We start from the raw sequence: 14,705 nt of genomic DNA on the forward strand, positions 1-14,705 counted from the left end.
AACGATATTTGTCGTGGAGTTTTCAGCTCCTGGCGAGACGAATATCGTCCGAAGAGAGGGGGAGTCCTTAGTGGAATGATGCCCTCTCTGCTCTCGAATATTAAAATCATATCGGCGTGCCGCACTAAGACAGAAAGAAATGTCAGCCGGACAGATTCAGGAGGCTGTCATTTTTGGCTCACTGCGCTTGCTCAGGGCACATTTTTCTCGGACCCAATGATCACTTACTCCACGGTGTGGGGAGTGATCGTTGGTTGATAATGCTTGCGCGCCCTCCTGAATATATCGGTACTCTGAGGGATAGGACCTGACCAGCGCATACTACGGTAAAACAATAAATGAAGTCTTCAACGACAGGCCCAATTTTTTAAAATTTTATGTTTTTGGATTTGTCTTCTTGGGGAATATAAAAAAGTGTTAATAAGTATTGAAGTATGATGTTTTTTCAATAAAAATAATAATAATAATAAAAGAACTCAAGAAAGGGTCCATTTTTATGATTTTTGTCTTCGTCTTCGTCGGGAATATGATGATAAGTATTGAAATATGAGAGATAAACGACCAGCGCTGAAATGGCAGCTCAACCCATGAATACATGATTCATCCACAAATGCACCACATTTACAAAAGTTTGAACACACAGTGGTGTACCAAGTCGAAATTCAATGGCAAGTTTGAAAGAGTCGTCATCCACTAGAGTCCCAAGTGATGCTACAGGAACAACATTTAACCAAGCACCAGATTCTTTCACAGTAACGGCGAGAAGACGAGCCTTATTTTTCAAAGTGTCATAAGCTGTCTTCAGCAAAATACTAGTTGCTTGATATAGTTATGGTTTATCCCATTTGGTTTTTCATGTCTTCAATTTTCATTGTTTGGCTAGATTCCCAAAGAGATTTGCCCCGATCAAAAACACAATCAGATATTGGCTTTGGGTATTCTAAAATGATTTTTATCAGATTGGAAACACTGCGAAATGAGAACAAAAATGATGGCGAAGTGAAGTGGCTGAACGAACCCCTAATCCTCCTCTAGAAACTGGAAGTGATTTCTGTAACCAAGTTTCGTTTTCGATACGGTTATTAGTGATGAGTTCCAACATCCTTCTTAATTCGTCATCGATATTTTGTAATCCCTGTTCATCATGACAAGTAGGGCTGCGCCTCAGAATATACGATAATTTTGGAATGGCTAATGGGATTCCCAAAATTGTCAACAAACAGAATGAACATAATAAGTCAAAAAACTAATCCGGAGCTGCACTAAACCAGAGTATAATTCAGACATAGTATATTTAAATATTGAAAGTTCATTAGCAAATTTACATATTGTGGAATAAAGTGGGTAATAGGCAGCCTTTACCACCCGCCAAGTGCAAGTCATGCTACATTCATGGAACATCTGAAGTATTTGTGAAGAAATTTTTTGTAAAAACTTTCGCACGGTGTTAGTCGGTATTTCAATTTGAATTTTGTATCTAACGAATTTAATGTTAAAAAAACCAAAGAAGTTTTTAATGCATATGGTTTATCTCAGAAAGTAACAACCTTTACAAGAATTACTAATAACAGTAAGACCTTAATTGATTATGTGTTAACTAATTGGGACAGCACTGTAGCAACTGTTTTGGATGAACCCAAACTCACAGACCACCTTTTAATATCTGTTAAATATTTTCATAGTGAAAACATAAATTACAGAAACGAACAAATAAAAACTGTTAGGAACTTGACAGAAAGAAATTTGTTCAACATTAATCTTAATTTAATAGATTGTAACTTTTCACTTAACAATACAAATGTTAATCAGATTTATGATAACATTAAAGAAAATTGTAAAAACATCTTGAATGAAATTGCACCTTTAAAAATAATTACTTTCTATAAAGAAGATCTGCCTTGGTATGATGTTCAAATCAGAAGGTTGAGTAAAGAAAGAGATTTTGCTTACAAGTTATTTAAAAGAAATGCTAATGATGTTAATTGGCATAATTATAAAAATAAACGTAATGCAGTCGTAAATATTATAAAGGTGAAGAAAAGTCAATATTATGTTAATCAAATTGACAGCAACAAACATAACCCACGTTTAATCCTCAAAAAAAATCATGATAATAGGAGATCAATACGCAGAGAACTTTCCTTTAGTTTCAAAAAAGAAACTTCAACACACAAAATACCAATTTGAGGAAATTTTGGAGTCAGAAAAAGAACTATCGGATTTAACAAGCAATATCTTTCAAGATACGATACAATATGTATCTGAAGATTCTGTCATAATTATGTTCAATACCAACAATATTAGTAATATTAGAAATCTGACTCTAGCACTAAAGCAAATATTGCCCATTGGAAAATTCACGAATTTAATAATAATGTCGGAAAAAAATAAATATATGGACCAGATCATCATCAACAAAGTTAAGAGAGAAATCAATAAATTTGAGGAATGTTACAGATGCAATTCAATTCGATTCCTGATTGATAGTAGGCAGAAAGGAAGTAAGTTTAAATTACTTGATGAAGTAATGTCTTGTCTCTTATATGTAAGCGGCAATATTGCACTTAGATGCATTAAGATATCAAGTGATGACTGTTTTGAAAAATCCACTTCTGTATCTTTTTTAGAGCTCGTGGAAACTGAAAAAGGGCAAAGGTGATTAACAATAACATCACTAGAAGCATTTCTTTTTTCCTACTCAATATTCAATCTTTGCGCCATAAAGCTAATGAGCTGTTTGTATTACTTACAGATAAGAAATTACCAAATATAGTCCTTTTGACTGAACACTGGCTTTTAGATAAGGAACCATGTTTTATGGAAAACTACATGATTCTCTCCAAATATTGTAGAAATTATGGTCACGGTGGAACAATGATTTTAGTTAATGAAGAATATGTCAGCAAACTACTACCTGAAAATGTAACAAAATCTAATTACCTCACACCTGAAAAAGTATTTGAATGTTCTGTATGTTATCTCAAAAAACTTAACCTATATGTTCTTTGTCTATATAGGTCTCTTTCCTCCGATGTGAATCTATTTCTAGAAAATTTAGAAGTAATACTGAGTGACCTTTCATTGAAATCCAATGTTTTCTTAGGAGGCGATCTCAATATAAATTATGTGAATAAAAATTGTGCAGCTACACAAGCTCTTATGAGTATACTACGATCCTTCAACCTCAATATGTATTGACTATGTATGCACTAATTATGACCTAGGAAAAGTCTCATGTACAACTATTTCCACGGATCTATCTGACCATGAAGCTATAGAATGCTCCAGCCATATGGACGGCTTTATAGCAGTGCAAACTATAATAGGTTCTATGAGAATTATCTTGAATTTAACTGGGAACGAGTCTTACTTTTGAATGAACCATTCGTTGCTTTTTATAACAAACTTTCAGAACTTTTCAGTGCATCATTTCCTATATAGAAAATTAAAATGAATCGTAAAAAACCCTGGATAACACCTGGAATTAAGACGTCCTCAAGAAATCTACGGTCCCTTAGTTATATAAGAAAGTTCAGTTTAAATCCAGATTTCCATGCCTACTTTTATAACTACCGTAGAATTTACCGAACTATTCTCAAGCTTGTTAAATCTAGCTATTTCTACAATAGAATTGATTATTCGAATAATAAAATGAAGGAGACGTGGTCCATAGTAAATGACCTGAGAGATAATCCTAAAAAAAGGAACAGTGTTAAAATTTCACTCAGTGCAGACGAGATCAATGAGTTCTACTGTTCAATTGCTCGCAAGCTTAATAATAACATAATCGTCCCTTACCACCCTCTTATCAATGTATTATCGAAGTGTTTAGGGATATTAGGAATAAACAATCATCTGGATACGATGACATCTCCATGAATATATTTCAGAATCTTCCAAGACTAGCGCTTGAAACTCTTGTCGCATTAATTAATCTTTCGTTTCGTAACGGTAAACTTCCTTCATTCTTGAAAAAGTCTGTGATAATTCCCTTGCACAAAGGCGGAAAGTTAGATGATCCTTCTAACTATCGTCCAATATCACTTATACCGACCCTAGCAGAAATAATTGAAAAACTAGTGAAAAAAAGGCTCAATGAATTCCTTATTGCTCATAAAATCATCAAAGAAAATCAATTCGGATTTCAGGCTAAAAAGAACACCCAAGATGCAATTTTTTCCTTCCTGTATGAAGTATATTCAGATATAAATGCCGGAGATGTAGCTGCAGCAGTATTTTGTGACCTAAAAAAAACTTTTGACTGTGTAGACCACAAAATTCTTTTGCTGTGGCTGTGAGGGAGTTACTTTGGATTGGTTCGAATCCTACATAACTGGGCGCAGTCAAATCGTAAAAAGTGATATAATTTCAAAATATATTGATATAGATTATGGAGTGCCACAAGGATCGGTTTTGGGGCCCACTCTTTCTCTTGTATATATCAATGATTCACTGTGTATAAATACTTCTGGAAAAATTACCTTATTTGCTGACGACACCACCATTTTATGGCATTGTAAAACTGTTAAAGATTTGAATAATAAGTTAAGCAGAGATATTAATGTAATCAAGTCTTGGTGCGATTCGAATCTTCTCTCTTTTGATATAAAAAAAAACAAATATATTAACTTTCAAATGTACTAGAAGATATGCCTCTAGAAAATGAAAAGATTGAAAATAAAGACTGCACAAAATTTTTGGGCCTATATATTGACAGTAAATTGAAGTTTGAAGCACTCGTCCAGAATAAAATCTCCTTAGGGTGCTATGCAATGAGAATTATTTCAAGGGAACTTGGTACTGCCACGGCTATGAACGCATATTATGCATCAATTGAATCTTAACTGAGATATGCCATTTCTTTCTGGGGGGTATGTAAATCTACTCTACTAGATTCAGTACTTAAACTGCAAAAGAGAGCCATTAGATATGTGTTCAAACTAGAACCGCGCAATTCATGTAGGCAGTTATTTGCAGAAAAAAATATATTGACAGTTGTGGCTCTCTTTGTAATGGAAACTGCGTGTCTTATACACAAACATAGGTCAAAATTTGAATATATTTCTTCGTGTAATAGCACTCGCCTAAAATCTAAAAATAATTTTAAATTACCATTGCCTTCTTCATCTCTAGTAAAGGACTCCATTTTCTATAACGGTGTTAAAATGTATAATCACTTACCGTCTCATTTTAGAAATAGCTACGATAGTATTGACAGCTTCAGAAAATACACAAAAAACTTCTCGCGAGCAGACCCTATTATAGTTTGCAAGAATTTTACAATGACAACTTTCAGTGAAATTGTAATTTATTGCGGGTACTGTATAGCATACTCGATTAGACTGTTAAATTATAAGTCGTAAAATTGACAAAATGTTCAAATAACATTTCATGATTGATATTTTATTCATTCATTAACACTTATTCTATTGAATAAAATGTATAATTGATAAATTTATATGTTTATATACTGCTTGTTTATATAACAATTTTATATTCTATTTTATTTATATTTTACATAATTGTGTGTATTTTGCCTAATTTTTTTTCTGTACGTGTATATTCTACTTTGTCAACAAAACAAGAGTTTTTTCGACAATGAAGTATATTTTGATTGATTGATTGATTGATTAATGTGGAAAACTCAAAAAAATTAATCAATCCAAAACAGTTCACAAACTATTTTGCTAATGGTATTCAATTTGAAAAAAAAATAATCAAAAAGTTATCATTAGAGAAAAACAAGAATTGGCTAATTGTTTCAATTCATTTTTTGTAAATAGTATTACAGACATTATTTCTGATATTGAAGATATTGAATTCACCTGCCACATCAACTACGTTGATGAAGAGGGTTTCAGTGATTTTAAAATTCTAACTCTACAAGATTTGAAAGTAATTGTATCCAATTTAACAAACAAGGATCACAACTAGATGCATTATTGAGCAAAATTATAAAGAGTAGTTTTGAAGTAATTGGACATGTGTGGTGTCATTTTGTCAACACCTTGTTACAATATAATAGTTTTCCAGATGATCTAAAAACAAGTACAGTTACGCCTATCGAAAAAGTTCCAAACACAAAAAAATGTGTTGAATATCGGCCAATTAACAGTTTACCTTGCGCTGAAAAACTATTAGAATCAGTAGTATATCAACAACTGTTGGAATATTTCAATAAAAAAAAACATACTATTCACAAACCAATCTGGTTTCAGAACCAGACATTCATGCAAATCCGCACTTCAGCTTACAGTTACTGAATGGAAAGATAAAATAGGTACACTGTAGCAGTATTCTACGAGCTTAAACTTGCGTATGAAACGGTTAATCGTGAAATATTAATTGAAAAATTAAAAAAATATGGCATTAAAGGAAAAGAACTTGATTTGATCAGTGATTACCTCACAGGAAGGAAGCAGGTAACCAAAATCAATGAATTTGTATCAACAGCAATAAGCATAGACCACGGGGTTCCGCAGGGAACTATTTTGGGGCCATTACTATTTTTAATTTGCATTAATGATATCAGCAAATCTAATGAATGTGAATATGAGCATTATTTCGCTGATGATGCCCTAGTATCGGTTAGTGATAAAGATATAGATAAAGCTATTGAAAAAAATGAATGAAGCATTGCATAATATTGCTATATATTGAACCTGAATGTAAACAAAACAAAGGCCATGATACTCACTACATCATTTAAATACAGAGAATTATATTTAAATCAAATTGAAATAAAAATAGAAAATGATAAAATTGAGCTCACTACTGAATTCAAATATCTAGGATTCATGTTAGACAATCATCTATCAATGAATAACCATTTCACCTACATACAGATTTTTTTTTTTTAAATTATATTTTTTCACAAGAGTATCCCAACACTTAACTATGCAATCACGGATAACTGTATATAAAACAATTATACAACCACATATTGAATATTGTCCCACTCTTCTAAACACAAGTGATTTGAATAAAATCACAAAAACTACAGAATCGCGCAATGAGGATTATTTTGAGATGTGACAGGAGTACCCATATATCTTTAATGTTAAATACTCTAGAATGGTTATTTATAGAAAGTAGGCTTACATATTTAACGATGATCTATATTTACAAAATGTTACATAACCTTCTACCCTCATATTTGACAAATTTGTAATTTTTAATAATCAAATCCATCAGTATAGTAAATCCACTAGAATAAAAAATAGTTTGTATGTAAATAATCAAACAGAAACATTCAACAGTCTACTATAAAATGTGAAGTCTTCTAACAGTCTTATTCTGTTCAAAAGAAATTTATTAGACTATTTAAGAGACCATTGAGGTATTATGTGATATTTTTTATTTTTTATTCTTTTTTTTGTATTTTTAATTATCGTAGGTAAGACTACTTATTAACAAATATAAGTAGATCTTTTTTGTATTATTGTATTTATATGTATATTAATGTAAACATTACTATCATTGTTGTATATATTAGGATGTATCCTATTTGAATAAAGCAATTCATTTTCCATTTCATTTCAATTCTTCAATTAATGGAATTTTCATGTTTATTAGAGATTTCTGGATAACACTTAGTCGATTTCGTAATGTTATTGAAACTATTCAAATTTTCCTTTACTACTGTTGTGAATGAAATTTTTTGATTATCTTCAGTTCTCTGAATACTGAAACATGTGCCAATTTTTCCAAGCAGTGGAAGAATTCCTGGATACACATTCCTTAATTAATGTTGTGAGCGTGATCGCAGACAGTAACCTTGCAGCCTTCGGAATACGTTTGATAGTATGTATATTTCTTCTCAAACAGATAAATGGATTTGAAATGCAACTTCTTTATTTTCAGGGTCAGACTCTTTTTTGAAATTATTATCGGGATTGGAATTTTCATAGGAACTTGTAGTATTAACTGATTTAGAACGAACTTTTCGCATGTGGATTTTCAATCCTCGTATTCTGAAAATTTTTCCACATATTGAACATTCTGCCTTGCCAGCTGATTGTTTTTCTTCTTCTGTCATCGAATATAGATCAAATTGGTTTGATTCATCGTGATCGAAGTATTTTAATTACTATGTGACTTTCTTGTATCGTCCAAAATCTTGAATGTCACCCAACGTCAGCCAAGTTGTCAATGGAATTATTTCAAGAAAAACGTATTTTCATTAGAATCAGCACCAGATTTTTATATACAATTATCCAAAACGTTTTGTCCCATAAAAATAGTAAAATATCGATGGAAAATCTATGAATTTTCGAAAAATCAATGGAGAGATGAAAGCACTGACATTACTAGTTTGAATAAACAGAAAAAAATACTGATACAACATCTCACTCGCTCATCTATCAGTGTTATTGATTGGTACTGAGTTTGCTCAAACTGCTCTCGTATTTTTTTTCTTCGTAATAATTATGTGGGTTACCTGATTTAATTTTCAATTTGTGCTATTCCTTCCAATTTTCCTTTTTCATATAAGAGTACGATTTGAATAAACTTGTTATGATTATTATTATAGCAATGAAAATAAAACGAACCTGCAGAGTGCCATAGTCGGCCGCCACTCTCGGAACATATGTCAGCACACTGCTTCCCCCTGCATCCGATGTAAACTCCGACAACTCTTTGGAAATCCCCGGAGTGCTATTGAAACTCCAACGGAAGGCCGTGGCCATCGGTTCAGCGTCAACCTGGAAAAAGGCAGAGAAATAGGTCAGCAATCAAGTGTTTTTTTGCTGGAACTATGTTGCGATTTTCGTTGCGATTTTCCAGAGTGAGAGCTCACCATGAAGGTCTTTGAAGAATAATTTTGTTATATCAAACTTATTGTGTGCATTGAGTGCAGCTTAGATCATCACCGTTTGAAGATAGGAAATAAAATCTGAATCATCTCTTGCTTCATAATTAATTTTGAGAAAATAAAATATGAACATGTTTTTTAGGAAAGCAATTCCATGCATCATGAACGAGTGAGTAGTAATAATAATAATTCATTTCAGGAATGACAACAGAATGTGAAAGATGAAAAGCTCCAGAAGTCTTGAATCACCCAAGTATATGAAAAGGACGAAATTAATGCGTTTATTCAACTATACAAATATGTTCAGGATTTGTCCAGCAATGACGAAATAGGAAACCATACAGAAAGAAAACCAATTAATCCCCATTGATATGTACACAACTATAATAATAATATAATAATAATTTATTGCAACAACACGAAACGGTACCCTAAAACAAAAACAAAACTCTTGTTAATAGTTTCGAAACTCGTCTGAATTATGAAAGTGAACATCTTTTGAATACTTTTATAGAGTTCGAGAGATTTCATTATTTTTTGAGGTCGTTTTATCTTTTGCTGATGTATTACAGACAGTTATGTGAAAAAAGTTATATTTCGACTATGAACATTCCCATTGATGATACATTTACCTTCATTTTATATAAAATAAGTTATATACAGTTTTCTAATAAACCTTTTCATTTCTGAGATATTTGATGAAATACAATTTTATTTGAATTTATTATTTTTATTCTCAGTATTCTTCATTCTGTCGTTCGTCACATTGGGAAGTGTTAATGTGTATTTCCAATACCAATTGGCACAGCACAGAGAAGGAATTCCCGCCTCGACATAGGCGTCAGTATATTATTTTTCAGTGGTAATTTTCTAGTTACTTATTCTTACAATCATAGCAATTGATCACCCCATGAAAAGGTTATCTCAACTGAATTTTTCCACCATGGGTAATTATAAGAAACTTCGAAATTTAAGGTAGTTGATTTCCGAGTCGAAAACTCTAAAATATAATGAAAACACAAATAATCACACCGAATTCTCGTCGATCATATATTTACAAAATAATAGAGGCCAACAAAATTGCTAGAAAAATCAAAATTCTTCTTCGCTATATTCGGATGAGGTGGAATCATCATCGGGTTGAATAACGATCGGATTTATGGAACTTTGCACATAATTTTTGTTCTCTTTTATAACGTGCCTACTTCATTCACCACTCGCTTTATATTGTCAAGCACTACAGCATTCAAAGTCGCAAGCTTTCTTTCATTGTGGCCCAAACCATTTCAATTGGATTGAACACACAATAGTATGGAGGCAAATGTAAGAGAATATGACCACGTGTTTCACACATTGAATCAATAATATACTCTTTTTTGAAATTCCGTTGTTTTATGGTCGCCAGTAATACCTTTTTCGTTGGAATCTTTTCGGGTATTTCCATGCCATGATTTCGCATGAAATCAACAATATCTGCTTTTTTGTGTTATTGTTTGGTATTGTAGACAATAACCGAGAATGATACCAAGCGTTATCCATAACAATAATCGAGTTTGGAAGAATATTTGGGAGAAACTGCTCACCGAAGCAGGTTTCGAATAAAGCCGCAGTCATATCTTCGTGGTAATCAGCAGACGAATCTTTTATATTTTTGGCCGACAGAAGCAAAGCGTTAGGTACGAAACCACTTTCATTCCCGGCATACAAAATTACGTTTTCCCTTGAAGAAGGTGTGTTCAAAGCACAATACTTGGTTTCGAATATCCAGCCATATTTGACAACATCATGGGTGTCAAACCAAGTTTCGTCGAGGTAGATTATATGTCTGCTGGATTCTCGATAGCTTTTCATTCGCCTCTAATATTCTTGTAGGAGTTGAACAATGCGTGTCGATTCCATTATGACCATCCGATTGTTCAATTTTTTATATTTGAAACCACAAGACAATAACACACCTCGTAGAGTTTCTAAAGATTCGTGATTGTAATCGGGATAGTCGAGTAGTTTATACCAAATCATTTCCAAAGTTGGTACTTAATTTTTTTGGTATATACCATAAATTGTTCGCCGAATCACATCTTTTGTAGCACGTCAACGTTTACGAATTTTTTATTCGTTTGTTTTCGTTTAATTGCATGGTCAATGACATCCCCTATTTTAAAGACTCGAAGAACTGTCGAACGAGATAGTTTCGTTAACTCGCATATTCTATTCACAATAGCATTTTGTGAAGTGTGACAGTTTTCCTTCTTCAAGAATTCATGAATATTTAAAATTACTCGCTGAACTTGAACATGTAAGTCCTTATTTTTAAATGCCAGATCCCTGTCGATTGATACGGATTCCTCACACGTAATGTTATCATTTGTTTCAAAAGGTCTTCAGAAAGCCATATTGATGAAAGTACTCAAAAACACCAAGATTTTCACAAAAATCGGTTTGAACGATGAGATTGGAACCTTTGGTGTGAAAGTTGAAAACTTTTTCTAGAGATCAATTACCCTAATACCAAACTGATATTTTTGCACTCGACGCGGGTTTTGCTAAGAAGGTTAGCATCTTCAGGAGAAGCAAATTGATACTGAATCTAAAAACAAGGGTTAGCTGTTTATATACCTGAAGTTTTTTGGTCCGATGTGGGTTTGTTTGTTAAATGATGATTATCCTAATTGATTTTTCGGTAATTAACTAGTGAAATCACTACCTACAAATCAATTTGTCCGCTTTTTAATCTATTGTTGACAAATTAATTTGCAGGTAGTGGTTCCACTACTTTATTACCGAAAAATCAATTAGGATAATCATCATTTAACAAACAAAGTCCACATTGGACCAAAAAACTTTAGGTATATAAACAGCTAACCCTTGTCTTTAGATTCAGTATCAATTTGCTTCTCCTGAAGATGCTAACGTTGTTAGCGAAACGCGCGTCGAGTGCAAAAATATCAGTTTGGTGTTAGGGTAATTGATTTATAGAGAAAGTTTTCAAAAATCGGTTTGCAAAACCACTCACTACCTCACCTAACCCTACGAACACACGGCGCTGATAAAGAAATATTGTGAAACAGACAAAAAATTAGTATTAAGCCAGTCCAGTTAGCCGAGCTTTTATTCCTCAACTACATTTGATAGCACGTTTACTAACTATCTGGGCGACTAGGGGCCACAGGCAAGAAATGTTTATGACTGTTCTCTTATTTTTATTGCCGTTCCAATTGGGAATGGATAGACTATATAATAGCTGTTTCAATTCCATTACCAATATTTAGAGTGAAAACTGACGGTGAAATTCGATTATAATGATTAATTTGAAAGTAGTCATTTTTTGTCCAGTTTTTATCTGAAAGAAATATCTGTCTCACATCGAACTACTATTAAGAGTTTGAAATAAAAAAGGGAAGTGTTTTCACTTCTACTATACCTACAGGGTTGGAGTGCTGTATATCAAAACCAACTGGGAAGCACTTTTCAATAATAAATCATTGTTTGGGTATATACTCAGCAGTTCACACAAGTTATTCCAACAGTCCTCATTTTCAATGGAAAATGATTTGTTATAAAAATGTTTGAAATTATTTTTATTATTGAAAGAAAAATTGGCTCAACTCTTTTTTCTAATACTTAGTGAATCAAAATTCGAAAATATTTTCTGACTTTTTTGAACGGAACACCCTATATTTTATTTCACATTTGATTTTCCCGTGAAAAGCTTTTTTGTGAATATAGTTTCATAATTCACTTTGCGATTCGAGTTAGTTACACCATTCAAACATACAAAACCAAATTTAAACACAATTTTTAAACAAAGTAATCCTTTTCAGAAATAGATTTTGAATGATGATACTTTTTCATCGTTGAAAAATGCTTTAACTGAGATGCTGGGTGATTCAATGCTTGATAATCTACCGATTTATCTGAATTTTATTTTACTCTGAAATTTCGTTTTCGAATTTTTTGTCGGTGTATATTTTTGGAAATTATTTTCTTTATCTTTCGAACTGTTAGGTATTTACTCACAAACATTTTTTTTTGAAAATATATTTTTTTAAGAAGAAATAGAGTTTGGAATAAAATATAGTGTTCTATTTGAGAAAACATGTTCACGACAAAACAGGATCATCAAATGATATTTGATTGAGAATGGGGATGGTTGAGTAGATCAACTTTTTGATGTTATTTTTTATGTAACGTCTGAACCACTCGGTATAAACCTAAATGACTATATATTTTTCGTAAGAACTTTTCGGATGAAATCCGATTATAGAAAGCAATATGAGAAAAAAATTTAAATTTATTACGCAACGATTCTATTGACTACCCTGTATATTGAAAAATATTTCAGAAAAGTATTGAACTTTCATACAAAATAATTTTTGATAACTTCACTCCTTCATCCCAAACTTTTATTGGAAAATCGAAGTAACAAAAACTGTAGGTACATCTTCTGGAAGAGTCTTTGTTGATGTATTCAATTTTTTCTTCCTTTCTTGGAAAGTTCCACATTTTTCATGTAGTGTTACCAAGCCAAAGAGATGATTTGCCATAAACTGATGTGTCCTAAAAATGTCTTTTTTTTGAAATACTCGTATCGTAATAATAATTTTCAACAGAGAAAAACAGTTATGTAAAACACAGGAATAGAAGATCAAACGGCAAAACTATGTAAATGAATGAAAACTCACCCCATTTCAGCTAGTGTGGTTAGATTTCCTTGTCAGATATGTTTTCAAGAGGCGAGGTGATTTAAAAACAACCGAGGAAATTCCTAACAGAATTGAAAAATGCAGTATCTACGGCCATTAAGCAAATCAAATGGATATCGGATGTCGGAAGGGCGGTTTTCTCATAATTGAAAAGCCGGGACGCAATTTTGTGATTGTACTTGGATCATTACAGAAATGATGCCTAGGTTTGTAAACGATCGAGTTCGATAATGCCATTAAACTTAATTGAATTAATATTACAGCTTATTTTCTTCGAAAAGACGCATGTTCCTCTCAATGTCCTTGGATCGATTTCATAATTTCACTTTCGAGTAAAACGAAATAAGTCTTCGACTTCAAGGCCAATCCTTCAACTTCAAGGGTAAAATACTTCTTGGAGTATCTAACAAAACAGAAGTTTTAGTAACTAGGCGAAGGTCCCTGATGTGATTATAATAATACTCATAAGATCAAGCCGGCTTGCCGCACGAAGACAGAAATCTTGGCCGGACAAGGGCAGATTGCTGTCATTCTTGGCTTAATGCGTCAGCTAAGGGGACATGATTCTTGGATCTAGTGATCACTTACCTTACGGTGTGGGAAGTGGCATTGGTTGGTAATGCTGGCGCGCCTTCCCGAATGTGTCAGAGCTTCGAAGATAAGCCCCGACCAGCTTCCCCTCTGCATCTGTATCTATAGAGTAGGGAGGGTAAGTGTAAGCCCACAGCACTTAGGCCAAATCTAACCCATTGTAGATCCCGAAGAATTGTCCTCCTTGGTCATCGTCCATTCTGTCCTTTTCAGGAAGGTGGACAGGTCATTTGGAGACATCTCCTTTATATCGGCAGGTTCAGGCCAAGACTCGCCAAACACACTCTCTTATTGACGATAACTCCGGGCACTCGCATAGGACATACCTGATAGTCTCATCTTCCTGTTCACACATCCTGCATAGAGGTGTGTCCTCTAGCCCCATGTTATGGAGGTGTTTCCTTAGTTGACAGTGGTCAGTCAGAAATCATACTGTTAATGGTAGATTTTTCCTGGTCATCACCAGATATTCCTTTAGCGCCAGCTTCTTAGGGTCGTCCAGGGTGATCCTGGCAAGATTGCATCCTTTGATTCCATTCCATCTCTTTAGGGATTGAGCATGGGTGAAACATTTGGCTAGTTCCGCAATTGTCGAA

At 33.2% G+C, this 14,705-nt stretch overlaps 1 protein-coding gene across 2 annotated transcripts in view; it reads right to left on the reverse strand.

The window, feature by feature from the left end:
• LOC111505295 (nephrin) overlaps nt 1–14,705 on the reverse strand; it is a 1,173,166-nt gene that overhangs the window by 72,456 nt on the left and 1,086,005 nt on the right. For both annotated transcript variants that reach the window (XM_074176034.1, XM_074176035.1), the window contains one exon: nt 8,553–8,705. In XM_074176034.1, the coding sequence (XP_074032135.1) occupies nt 8,553–8,705 (153 nt within the window). The remainder of the gene's footprint in view (nt 1–8,552; nt 8,706–14,705) is intronic.

The sequence above is a fragment of the Leptinotarsa decemlineata genome, unplaced genomic scaffold (genome assembly GCF_025532065.1).
Source record: "Leptinotarsa decemlineata unplaced genomic scaffold, Ldec_3_MD MMD2_tig00001393_RagTag_RagTag, whole genome shotgun sequence".
NCBI lineage: Eukaryota > Metazoa > Arthropoda > Insecta > Coleoptera > Chrysomelidae > Leptinotarsa > Leptinotarsa decemlineata.